The 13,977-nt window shown below is 45.3% G+C and overlaps 1 protein-coding gene across 2 annotated transcripts in view; it reads right to left on the reverse strand.

The window, feature by feature from the left end:
- nup85 (nucleoporin 85) overlaps positions 1-13,659 on the reverse strand; it is a 63,764-nt gene extending 50,105 nt beyond the window's left edge. The window contains exon 1 of one of the 2 annotated variants that reach the window (XM_063030841.1): positions 13,571-13,659. In XM_063030841.1, the coding sequence (XP_062886911.1) occupies positions 13,571-13,615 (45 nt within the window). In that variant the 5' untranslated portion in view covers positions 13,616-13,659. Of the gene's footprint in view, positions 1-13,555 lie in introns of both variants that reach the window. The other variant, XM_063030839.1, reaches the window with a different exon arrangement.
- Positions 13,660-13,977: the final 318 nt, after the last annotated feature.

Raw genomic sequence — 13,977 nt, forward strand, 5'->3', positions numbered from 1 at the left:
TTCAAAATGATTCCGTCCACATTAGACGGATATGTGGGTGAATCTCCTCCTACTGGGCATGCGCAGGACACACAGAAAACAAGCGAAAAGAAAACGGTATACTTGGTGCGCGTTTGTCCAGTTACAGAGTAAAAAAACTTAAAAGGAATTGCTCTTGGCTCTCGCACAGGAGGACTTAAAACTAAAAAAAAATGCTGGAGCGTATGGAGGCAACGGACAGGGAGTTCACGGACAGTATGACCCGGCTGATGACGAACATTGAAAAACTGACTAACTCTGTTGCATTAATAAAGCACCTTGTTAAATGTATAAAACATGACTGCGTCAGTGTTATCTTGTATTTCGATCAGGCTGTTACACATCTATTGTCAGCGAAGTACTTGCATAAATAGGCAAACCACCTTGGTTCTTGCTTCTTGGTTCTTGGTTTTTGATCCTCCAAAATATTCCGCACGGAATTTAAACTGGAGGTGGCAGAGGGTGTTTTCTGTCCTTACCTTCATACAAGCAAGGACAGAAAACAGGGCAAAGTGAGTATACTTATTTATTCAGTAAGCTATGGGTCAAAGTATTTGGTGAGTACATTTCTAACTCTTCTGGCTTCAGTCTCGTTGCCATCTGTTCTGAAATTGTTAGGTTCCACAAAACGCAGAATCAAATATCGCTGCGATGATTGTACACTCTAAACAATAAAGTAGTAATAATAATAAGGATAAGAATAAGAAGAAGAAAACAATGAAATGCGGTGCTGCCGCCACTTGTTCCGGCACGTCATGACAGCGGTTTTAAAAAGCTCCGGTTACCCCGTACACACTGCAACGGATATTCGGCGTTTTCAGATTTATTCACTCTGAAGACCGTTTCTGAAAATCTCCATTTTCGGGGGCTAAAACTGCCGGTTCAGTGAGGACGGAGGGTCAAAACGAAGAGAAAAAGCTTGTTTTCAAAATTATCCGGTGTAGTGTAGATGTAGCCAATCTAATTACTGACCCACACATCTTTTGAAGGTAGCAGGAAACAGAAGCACTAAGATTAAACAAACACAATCAGAGGGAGACATAGGAACAAAATTAGGCTACTCAGCCCATCGAGTCTGCTCCACCATTCCATCATGGCCGATTTATTTTCTTTTGCAACCACATTCTCCTGCCATCTCCCTGTAACTTTACTAACAAAGAAGCTATCAACCTCCACAATAAATGTACCAAATGACTTGGCCTCCACAGCTGACTGTGGCAATTAATTCTGTAGATTTACCACCTCCTCATCTGTTCTAAAGGGATGCCTTTCTATTCTGAGACCATTTCTTCTGGTCCGAGACTGTCCCTCTATTGGACACATCCTCACATCACTCTAGGCCTTTCAGTAGGTTTGCAATGAGATCCCCCTCCCACCCATTCTTCTAAACTGCAGTGATCATAAGCCCAGAGTCAAACAAACATTCCTCAATTTAGGCCAGTTAGCAGAGTGGGCTGAAAGATGGCAGATTGAGTTTAATGCTGAAAAATGTGAGGTGCTACATTTTGGTAGGACTAATCAAAATAGGACATACATGGTAAATGGTAGGGCACTGAAGAATGCTGTAGAACAGAGGGATCTAGGAATAATCGTGCATAGTTCCCAGAAGGTGGAATCTCATGTGGACAGGGTGGTGCAGAAAGCTTTTGGTATGTTGGCCTTTATTAATCAGAGCATTGAGTATAGGAGTTGAGATGTAATGTTGAAATTGAAATTAATGTTGAAAGGCATTGGAAAGGCCAAATTTGGAGTATTGTGTACAGTTCTGGTCACCAAATTATAGGAAAGATGTCAATAAAATTGAAAGAGCGCAGAGGAGGTTTACTAAAATGTTGCCTGGGTTTCATCTCCTAAGTTACAGAGAAAGGTTGAACAAGTTAGGTCTTTACTCTTTGGAGCGTAGAAGGTTGAGAGGGGACTTGATAGAGGTGTTTAAAACTATGAGGGGGATTGATAGAGTTGACGTGGATAGGCTTTTTCCATTGAGAGTGGGGGAGATTCAAACAAGAGGACATGAGTTGAGAGTTAAAGGACAAAAGTTTAGGGGTAACATGAGGGGGAACTTCTTTACTCAGAGAGTGGTAGCTGTGTGGAATGAGCTTCCAGCAGAAGTGGTTGAGGCAGGTTCGATGTTGTCGTTTAAAGTTAAATTGGATAGCTATATGGACAGGAAAGGAATGGAGGGTTATGGGCTGAGTGCAGGTCGGTGGGACCAGGTGAGAGTAAGTGTTCGGCACGGACTAGAAGGGCCGAGATGGCCTGTTTCCGTGCTGTAATTGTTATATGGTTAAATGTTAACCCTTTCATTCCCAGGATCATTCTTGTAAACCTCTCCTGAACCCTTTCCAATGCCAGCACATCCTTTCTTAGATATGTGGGCTAAAACTGCTCACAATACTCCAAATGTGGTCTGACAAATGCCTTTTGAAATGTCAGCATTACATCCTTCATCTCCATCTCTAAGCCTACTTCTTTGACGATGATCTCCTCATCTCCCTGCACCCCCCTCTCCCCAATGACCCTTTCTTCGTCTTTAGTTCTCCTTGGTAACCCTGCTCTGGGATCTTTTTCATCTCTGTCAACTAGACATCAACTGTCTTCACTTCAGCACTGCTCTCTCTTATTTGAGCCTCAGTCCTCCGAACACACTGCTCTCAACCCTCTCCGCACCAATTCCAACCTTGCAGTTAGACCCACAGACAACAGAGGTGCGGCTGTAGTCTGCCGGACTGACCTCTACCTTGCTGAAGCCAGACAACTCTCAGACATCTCCTCTTACGTACACCTTGAAAAAGACCCCACTACATAGCATCAGGCCACTGTCTCCTGCACCACTATCAACCTCAATGATTCTGAAGATCTTCTATCCACTGCTACCAACTTCATAGTTCCCTTATCCCACGCTGCTTCTTTGTACCCCTACCCACGATCTACAAACCTGACTGTCCAGGCAGACCTGTTGTTTCTGCCTGCGTCTGCTCTGCTGATCAAGTGCCCCTGATCATCTCATTTTCATATAGACGTCCAGCCCATACACACCTCTATTCCTCCCATCAGGAAGGCCCTAAAGCTGTCCGCTTCTTTCTGGACAGCAGATCTAAGCAGTTCACCTCCTCCATCTGGCAGAACTGGTTCTCACAATATAATTTCTCTTTGGCTCCTCCTAGTTTCATCAAACCAAAATTATAGCCACGGGCATCCACATGGGTCCCAGATATTCTTGCCTTTTCATCAGCTACAAGGAACAATTCATGTTCTAAGCCTGTACTAGTAATGCTCCCCAACTATCTCAGCACTACATCAACAACTGCATTGGTGCTGCTTCCAACTCCCATGCTGAGCTATTAATTCCATCAACTTTACCTCCAACCTGCCCTCAAATTTACTTGGTACATCTCTGACACATCTCTCCCCCACTTCTTATCGCTCTGGAGACAGACTGTCTACTGATAACTTTTACAAGCCTGCTGATTCTCAGAGCTATCTTGATGATACCTTTTCTCACCCTGCCGCTTGTAAAATTGCTACTCCCTTTTCTCAGTTCCTCTGTCTCTACCATATTTGTTCTCAAGTTAAAGCTTTCCATTCCCGAAAATCTGAGATGTCCACCTTCAAAGAATGGGGTTTCCCTTCCTCTACCATCGATGCTGCCTTCAGCTGTATCTCTTCCATTTCCTTCATATCCGCCTTAACCCCATCCTCACAGCAGGGATAGAGCATAGACCCCATAAACCTCCGTATCCAACTCAACAGTCTCCATAACTTTCATCATCTTCAAAAGGATCCTGCTACTAAACACAACTTACCTTCCCCCCCCCCACCCTCACCCCCGCTCCAATCTCCACTTTCTACAGGGATTGCCTTCTACCTGACTTCCTTGTCTACTCATCCCTCCCCACTGATCTCACCCCTGGCACTTACCCTGCAAGTGGGACAAGTGCTACACCTGCCCATACACCTCCTCCCTCACCATCACTTAGGACACTAAGTGAGGTAATTTTTCACTTGCAAATCTGTCATGGTCATCTACTGTATCCAGTGCTCCCAGTGTGGCCTCCTTTACATCATTGAGATGTAATGTAGATTCAGGGACCACTTTGGTGAGCACCTTCACTCCACCCTTCACAAAAGGTGGGATTTTCCAGTGGCCATGCATTTTAATTCAACTTCCCATTCTCATTCCAACATACCAGTCCACGGCCTTCTCTAGTCACAACAAGGCCATTGTCCGGTTGGAGGAGCAACACCTCATTCTGTCTGGGTTGGTCCAATATGATGGTGTGAACATTGAATTCTCTAACTTCTGGTCATTTCCACCCATCCTCCCACCTCTCCTTTTCTATTCCCATTCTAGCTCCCCTCTTACCTCTTCTCTTCACCTGCCCATCATCTCCCTCTGGTGCCCCTCCTCCTTCCCTTTCTTTCATGGTCCACTCTATTTTTGTATCAGGTTCCTCTTCTCCAGGCCTTTTACCTCTTCCACCCAGCTTGACACTTCATTCCCACTCCTCCACCCACATACCCTCTCACCGAGCTTCACCTATCACTTGCCACCTTGTATAACTTCCCATCCTCCCACCTTCTTATTCTGGCTTCTTCCCCCTTCCTTTCCAGTCCTGATGAAGGTCCTCAGCCCAAAACATCCACTGCACATTCCTCACCATAGGTGCTACCTGACCTGCTTAGTTCCTCCTGCATTTTGTGTGTGTGTCCTCGATTTCTACCATCTGCAGAATCTCTTGTGCTTAAGCATTACTGTGCTTTTATTTTCTAAGCCTCTCAAAATAAATGCTCATACTGTATTTATTTACCTTCCTTAATACCAACTCAACTTGCAAGAGAACGTTTTTTGCACCTTCCACATCTTAAATAGTTCCCCATTTTTAACATAGTCTACACATTTATTGTTCTACCAAGGCATGACCATACACTTCCCTACACAGTATTCCACCTGCCACTTCTTAGTCCATTCTCCCAATCTGTCCAAGTCCTTCAGCAGACTCTCTGCTTTCTCAACACTACCTGCCCCACCACCTATCTTTGTAACATCCACAAACCTGGCTACAAAGCCATCAATTCTGTCATCCAGGTCATTAACTTACAACAGATCAATACTAGCCAACAGCTACTAAGCTAATATTCTGTTTATGCTAATACCGTTCCTGCAATAAGACCACAGGAGCAGAATTAAGCCATTTGGCCCATCAGGTCTGCTCTGCCATTCCATCTTGGCTGATTTATTATCCCCTTTCAAACCCATCTTCCTGCCTTCTGGTCATAACCTTTGAAGTCCTTAAAGAACCTATCAACCTCTGGTTTAAATATCCACAATGACCTGACCTCCAGAGCAGTCCATGGCAATGAATTCCACAGACTGTCCATGCTCCAACTGAAGAAATTCCCCTTCATCTCTGTTCTAAATCACTGACCCTTAACGTGAAAGGCAATGGTCCCAACACTGACACCCATGGTACCCATTAGTCACTAGCATGATAAAGTATGTAAAGGGTTAACATGGTCAGCTAAACAATAGCTGCCTGTTTTTCTGCAAGAAACCGCTGATGATCGACAGATGTGCTAAGCTTGCTAGTCAATGCTGAGCAATATTTCTTGTAGTTAGACAGCTAGTGCTTCAAGGTCCTTGTCTCTTTGTGCAGTCATGATAAGATCAGCTCCAACCTGTCCTGTGTGGGTTTATGTGAGCAACTATATCTATCCTGCAAGAGGAACTGCCAGTTAGTTGGTGGACCGAGCAGGAACAGTCACAGACTGTTCCTATTTGAGCGACTAACTGAAGTGCCCCGGAGGCTTTGAATAAAGGGTTTATACTTATACGGTCTCTGAGTGAGTTTATCTGGATTCGACTTCCACAGGCAACCAACCAGAAAACACCCCTTTTATTCCCACTCTTTGCCTCTTGCAAGTCAGCAACTTTTCTATCCATGCTAGTATCTTTCCTGAAGTACCATGTGCTCTTATATTGTTTAACAAACTCACATGCAGCACCTTACCAAAGGCCTTCTGAAAATCAAGTAAACATCCACTGTCTCTCTTTTGTCTATCCTGCCTGTTATTTCCTCAAAGGATTCCAACAGATTAATAAGTGACATTTCCCCTTAAAGAAACCATGCTATTTTATCATGTACCTCCACGAACACTGAAACCTCATCCTTAATAATGAACTTCAACACCTTGCTAAATACTGAGGTCAGGTTAACTGGCCTATAATTATCTGTCTTTTGCCTCCTTTCCTTCTTAAAGAGTGTAATGACACTTGCCACGTTCCAGTACTCTGGAACCATTCCAGGTTCTAGTCATGCTTGAAAGATCATTAGTAATGCTTCCACAATCTCTTCAGCTGCCCCTTTCAGAACCCTGGGGTGCACTCCATCTGGCTCAGGTGGCTCATCTACCTTCAGAGCTTTCAGCTTCCCAAGCACCTTCTTGTTAGTAATAACAATACACTAACTTCTACCTGCTAACAGGCTCTGAAAACTTGTGCCAACCGGCAGGAGGATTCAAGGACATTTTCAACCTCTCACTGCTGCAGACAGAAGTTCCCACCTGCTTCAAAAAGGCAACAAGTATACCAATGCCTCAGAAGAATAATGTGAGCTCCTTAATGACTATCACCCAGTCGCACCCATATCTACAGTGATGAAATGCTTTAAGAGGTTGGTCATGACTAGACTGAACTCCTGCCTCAGCAAGGACCTGGACCCATTTGCCAATTGCCATAATAGGTCAATGACCGATGCAATCTCAATGGCTCTTCACATGGCTTTAGACCACCTGGACAACACAAACACCTATGTCAGGATGCTGTTCATCGACTACAGCTTAGCATTTAATACCACCACTCCCACAATCCTGACTGAGAATTTGCAGAACCTGGCCCTCTGAATTGGATCGACTTCCTAACCGGAAGACCACAATCTGTGCGGATTGGTGATAACATCTCCTCCTCACTGACGATCAACACTGGTGCACCTTAGGGGTGCGTGCTTAGCCCACCGCTCTACTCTCTGTATACACATGACTGTGTGACTAGGCATAGCTCAAATACCATCTATAAATTTGCTGATGGTACAACCATTACTGGTAGAATCTCAGGTGGTGACAAGAGGCGTACAGGAGCGAGATATGCCAACTCGTGGAGTGGTGTCACAGCAACAACCTCAATGTCATTAAGACGAAAGAGCTGATTGTGGACTTCAGGAAGGGTAAGACGAAGGAACACATACCAATCCTCAAAGAGGGATCAGAAGTGGAGAGAGTGAACAGCTTCAAGTTCCTGGGAGTAAAGTTCTCTGAGGACCTAACCTGGTCCCAACATATCAATGTAGCTACTCCACCCTTTGGCTGAAGAAATTTCTCCACATTTCTATTTTGAAAGGGCGTCCCTCTATCCTGAGGCTGTACCCTCTTATCCTAGACTCTCCCACCATGGGAAACATCCTTTCCACATCTACTCTGTTTAGGCCTTTCAATATTCGAAAGGTTTCAATGAGATCCCCCCTCATCCTTCTGAATTCCAGTAAGTACAAACCCAGAGCCATCAAATATTCCTCGTATGATAAATCTTTCTTTCCTGGAATCATCCTTGTGAACCTCCTCTGGACCCTCTCCAATGCCAGCACATCTTATCTAAGATGAGGGGCTGAAAACGGTTCACAATACTCAAGGTGAGGCCTCACCAGTGCCTTCTAAAGCCTCAGCATCACATCCCTGCTCTTGTATTCTAGACCTCTTGAAATGAATGCTAACATGGCATTTGCCTTCCTCACCACTGACTCGACCTGCAAGTTAACCTTCAGGGTGTTCTACACAAGGACTCCTAAGTCCCTCTGCATCTCAGATTCCTGGATTTTCTCCCCATTTAGAAAATAGTCTGCACATTTATTTCTACTACCAAAGTGCATGGCCATGCATTTTCCAACATTGTAGGTCTTTTGCCACTTTCTTCCCACTTCTCCTAATCTGTCCTTGTCCTTCTGCATCCTACCTATTTCCTCAACACTACCTATCTCTCCACCAATCTTCGTATCATCTGCAAACCTGGCAACAAAGCCATCTATTCCATCATCCAAATCATTGATATACAGCATAAAAAGAAGCGGTCCCAACACCGACCCCTGCAGAACACCACTGGTCACTGGTGTGACGAAAGAGGGTTACAAAAAGTACACATAGTTTAAGATGTTAACTGTCCTGTACTGGCACCAGTGGGATCAACAGTTGATCTGCCACCTGTCTTCAGGAGAAAGAGAGATAAAGAAGACAATGGAGCAGCATTTGGAAATGTTAATGAAGAGACGGGAGAGTTTAACGGAAGGAGACACGGTCTGAGAGCTGTCAAGATCGGCTCCTTTTTGAACCCTGAACTGTTTGAAGTGGGATGGACAGGCGATACCCCAGCAGGGGGATAAAAAGGAACAGGTTCGCTAAGGCGACACACACACGACACCACGAGGTAACGAGACCCTGGAAGCGGTGGGAGTTTTTGGAGGTCTGGTCGCGGGACCAAGCCATAGACGCACAGGGTGGAAAGGTACGATCGGCGGGAACCTGGTGTGTGTCCGCCCTTGCCTGGGTGCCAGGTTCACTGCAGAGGAACGATCGTATCTGAAACGGAGGGGTCACAGTCGGTGACCTCGGAAGACATTACAAAGGGCTCACCCAAAAGCTGACTGTGAGGAATATCGAAGGTCTGTTTGGAATCCGATTTGAATATTCATTTGCTCTCTCTCTCTCTCTCCCCCAAGGCAGTGACTACTGTGAACTGAACTGAACTCAATTGAACTGAACTTTGCGTCACTTTGAAACTGGTCATTTACCCCTAGACGACGATAGAGCTTGATTGATCCTATTATCTTAGTTCTGTGTACATGTGTGTTTATCATTGCCAACCTGTTGCATTTATATCCTTACTATTAGAGTACTGTGTTGCTTATTTCTTTAATAAAACTTTCTTAGTTCCAGTAATCCAGACTCCAACTGAGTGATCCATTTCTGCTGGTTTGGCAACCCAGTTACGGGGTACGTAACACTGGCAGACAACCAGAAAAGGATCCTTTTATTCCCACTCGCTGCCTCCTACCAATCAGCCAATGCTCTAACTATGTTAGCAACTTTCCTGTAATACCATAGCCTCTTAGCTTGGTAAGCAGCCTTGTGTGTGGCACCTTATCAAAGGCCTTCTGAAAGTCCAAATACACAACATCCACTGCATCCCCTTTATCTATCCTTCTTGTAATCTCCTCAAAGAATTACAACAGGTTCATCAGGCAGGATTTTCCCTGAAGGAAACCATGCTGACTTTGTACTATCTTGTCCTGTGTCACCAAGTACTCCATCACCTCATCCTTAACAATTGACTTCAATATGTTCCCAACCACTGAGGTCAGGCTAACTGGACTATAATTTCCTTTCTGCTGCCTTCCTCCCTTTTTAAAGAGTGGGGTAACATTTACAGTTTTCCAGTCCTCTGGCACCAGGTGACTTATGTATCTTTAGGTCTTTCAGCTTTTTGAGCACCTTCTCTCTTGTAACATTAAGTTAACCCACTTCTCTTCCTTCACACACTACAACAGGGGTCCCCAACCTTTTTGCATTGCGGACCAGTTTATTGTTGACAATATTCTTGCTGACCTGCCAACCCGGGGGGGGGGGGGCGCAGGGAGTCAAATACGTTGGGTTTACCCCGAGGAAGACTACTATGACCATGAAGCCTTGCACGGGCACCAGTGCGCATGTGTGTACGTGCCCATTTTTTTCCCCTGCAAATCGTTTTTAGCGATTCTGTTCGGGGGGGGGTGTTAATCACGATCGGAATATAGGTGATAAGTGGCTAATACACTCAATTTTGTCTCTAAAAGGGTTTATCTAACGAATTTAATATTAAACACACAGCGCATATTTTCCGCGCATGAATATAGTGATAAGTCAATTATCAGGGGAGGACAGGGGAGCTTGAAGTAAGTGTTGAACGAACTTCCAGTAGAAGTGGTAGAGGCAGGTTCGATATTATCATTTAAAGAAAAATTGAATAGGTCTATGGACAGGAAAGGAATGGAGGGTTATGGGCTGAGTGCAGGTCGGTGGGACTAGGTGAGAGTAGCGTTCGGCACGGACTAGAAGGGCAGAGATGGCCTGTTTCCGTGCTGTAATTGTTATATGGTTATATAAGTCACTTATAATTCATAACATTTTAAGTAACGTTTGGATATTAAACACACAGCACATATTTTCCCCGTATGAACATATAAAATCATTGCAACACACCAATATCGCTGAATCAGTGGGAGCCCTGGGCTTGTTTCCCTGCAACAAGACGGTCCTATCGAGGGGTATTGGGAGACAGCGATACTCGAAGGGGGTTTCTTATGTCTAGTCTATTCCGCAATTTAGTTTTTGTTACATTCATTGCAGAGATATGTTGGAAATGGAAGCAACGTTTTCAGTGCTTTCCTGGCTATCTCAGGATATTTAGCCTTGACTTTGATCCAGAATGCCGGCAGAGATGTTATGTCAAACATACTTTTCAGCCTGCCGTCATTTGCAAGCTCGAGGAGTTGATCTCCTTCCCGCGCTGACATGGATGACGCGTGCGTTCAAGCTCAACAGGGCGTGACAGGGAATGAGGAAAGGTGCAGCTGACTCATATCGTTTCCTTGTGGCCTGGTACCAGTCCGTGGCCCAGTGGTTGGGGACCACTGCACTACAACATCAGGCATTCTGCTAGTGTCTTCCACAGTGAAGACTGACACAAAATACTCATTTAGTTCATCAGCCATCTCCTTATCCCTCGTTATTATTTCTCCTATCTCATTTTCTAGCGGTCCTATATCCACTCTCATTTTTCTTCTATTTTAACAAACTTGAAAAATCTTTTACTATACACTTTGATATTATTTCTAGCTTGCTTTCATATTTCATCTTTTCCCTTCTAATGATTTTTTTGCCCTCTGTAGGTTTTTTAAAACTTCCCAGTCCTCTATCTTCCCACTAACTTTTGTTTTGTTGCATGCCCTTTCTTTTGCATTTACAATACCTTTGACGTCTCTAGTCAGCTCAATGACAAGATGCTTTAAAAAAGCCATCTTTAGGCATTCAACAAATTCCTTCTTTTGGATCCAGCACCAACCTAATATTTCCAATCTACCTGCATACTGAAATCCCTCTGACTATTGTAACACTGCCATGTTAACAAACCTTTTCTATCTCCATTGCAATTTGCACCCCGCATCCTGGCTACTGTTCAGAAGCCTGTGTATTTCTCCCATCAAGGTCTTTTTACCCTTGCAGTTTCTTAACTCTACCCACATCTTCTGAAACCTATATCACTTCTTTCTAAGGATTTGACTTTTTTTTTTAACAAACAAAACCTCCCACCCTCTTTGTCCACCTGCCTGTTCTTTTGATATGATGAACATCCTTGGATGTTAAGCTCACAACTGTGACCTTTTCCAACCACAGCCCTGCCAACTTCTAACTGCACAACAAGATCATATACTGTATGCACTCAAATATAACACCTTCAGTCCTGTATTCACCACCTTTCTTTTTAATTTTTTTCTCAATGTTGCCTTAAGTTAAATTCTTATCATTTTATAAATTTTTTGTCTTATTCTTTATTCTGGAGACTTGACTAAACTCTCCTGAACTCTCCACAAGACCATAAAGCACAGCAGTAGAATGAGACCATTTGGCCCATCGAATCTACTACACTGTTCAATCATGGCTGATCCTTTTTACCCCTCCTCGGCCCCACTCCCCTACCTCCTCCCCGTAACCTTTCATGCCATAGCCAATCAAGAACCTCTCAAGCTCTGATTTAAATACACCCAATGACCTGCACTTCTCAGCTGTCTGTGGTAATGAATTCCACAAATTCACCACCTTCTAGCTAAAGGAATTTCGCCGCAACTGTTCTAAATGGACGCCTCTCTATTGGGTGGCTGTGCCCTCTTGTCCTAGACTTGGAAACATCTTTTCCACATCTACTCTGTCTCGGCCTTTCAACATTCGAAAGGTTTCAATGAGATTCCCCATTCCCCATCCTTCTAAATTCCAACGAGTACAGACCCAGAGCTAGCAAACGTTCCTCATATGATAACCCTTTCATTCCTGGAATTATCCTTGTAAACCTTCTCTGAACCCGCTCCAATACCAGCATAAACAAGAGAAGATCTGCAGATGCTGGAAATCCAAGCACACACACAGGTCCTGCTGAAGGGTCACAGCCCAAAACGTCCTGTGCTTTTTTCTGTGAATGCTGCCTGGCCTGCTGAGTTCCTGCAGCATTTTATGTGTGTTGCCCATTGCCAGCACATCTTTTCTCAGATGAGGAGCCTATAAAGCCTCAGGACCACATCCCTGCTCTTGTCTTCCAGACCTCTTGAAATGAATCCCAACATTGCACATGCCTTCGTCACCACTGTCTTGAAATGAATGCTAACAATGCATTTGCCTTCCTCACCAAATCTCACTTATTCTTCCAAGCAGCTGAACGCACCTACTACTATTTAGTTTAAATCCCTATCCATAGCCCTGGCTATGTAATTCACCGGGACCCCATTAGAACTGCTTCCTCCTTCCCAATACTGGCACAAATTCAAACCCACTTATCCCACACCAATCTCTGAGCCATGCATTTACCACATGATTCAGGTAACAATCCAGAGATTATCCTTTTGTTTATGCATTTTAATTTGGTCCCTAGCTGCTCAAATTCCCTCAACATAACCTCTTTCCTTGTTCACCCTACATCTCTGGCACTCACATGAACTGCAACAAGATGTTTTCTCTCCCACTCCATATTCCTCTGCAAGTCAGATGAGTAGTCCCAAATCTGGGCACCTGGCACACAGTACTGCCTTCAGGACTCACAACCCTTGTGATAGAGAATTATGTCTATTCCTCTGACTGTACTACCCCAATTGTAACTACATTTCTCTTCTCTCCCCACTGTTGAATGGCTCCCTGGACCATGGCGCCACAGTTCAGTTGCTCGTCCTTCCTACAGCCTCCCATGCTCGCAGAGAGCAACAATCTCACACCTGTTGGCGAGTTCAAGGGCTGAGGCTTCTCCAGGACCCCCCTCCCTGCCTTACTTACAATCACACCCACTCGTCCCTGGCCACGGACCAGCTCTGATGGGGCTGACTGCCTCATGAAACAGAGTCCAGGTAACTCTCCCCCTCCCGGTGCATCGAGGCATTTGAAGCTCAGACTTCAGGTCGCCTACTTTCAGCTGAGTTCCTCGAGCGGCCAATACTTGCTGCCGATGTTCGGCAGGAAGCCCAGTGCAACTACAACACATTAACTGATCCTACATCCCGCATCTCTACTTTATTTAACTAGTTGTCTCCTAGTAGTTTAACTAGTAATCACCCCCCCCCCATGACTCCACACTCCGTCCACCCCACACACTCCACGGCCCCAACCTGAACTTTTTATAGGCTGTTCCGGCCGCTTTCATCCCCCCAGCACCTTCACTCCGCCCTCTCCCTTCCCCATAGGGACACACTCCTACCGCCCATCCCCTCACCATGACCGGGACCGGGACCTCCGCCTCGGACTCCAGCTCCTCCATTCCGCGCGCTTGCCGCTTTACCGCCCCGCTCCGGCCCGGCTCGGCGCCTGTTGGTGACGCGAGGAACGTCATCCGCGAGCGACAACAAACGCGGGGCCGCCGGCCGATTCCCCGAGCGAGTGGCTGCGTCCGTCCTTCTCCTCACATATCTCATTCCTCCCTCCATCCCTCACCTCCCTCAATCCTCCCTCCAACCCCTCACCTCCCTTCATCTCATTCCTCCCTCCAACCCCTCACCTCCCTTCATCGCATTCCTCCCTCCACCCCTCATCTCATTCCTCCCTCCAACCCCTCACCTCTCTTCATCTCATTCCTCCTTCCACCCCTCATCTCATTCCTCCCTCCACCCCTCACTCACATCA

Source organism: Mobula hypostoma, chromosome 22 (assembly GCF_963921235.1).
Source record: "Mobula hypostoma chromosome 22, sMobHyp1.1, whole genome shotgun sequence".
Classification (NCBI taxonomy): Eukaryota; Metazoa; Chordata; class Chondrichthyes; order Myliobatiformes; family Myliobatidae; genus Mobula; species Mobula hypostoma.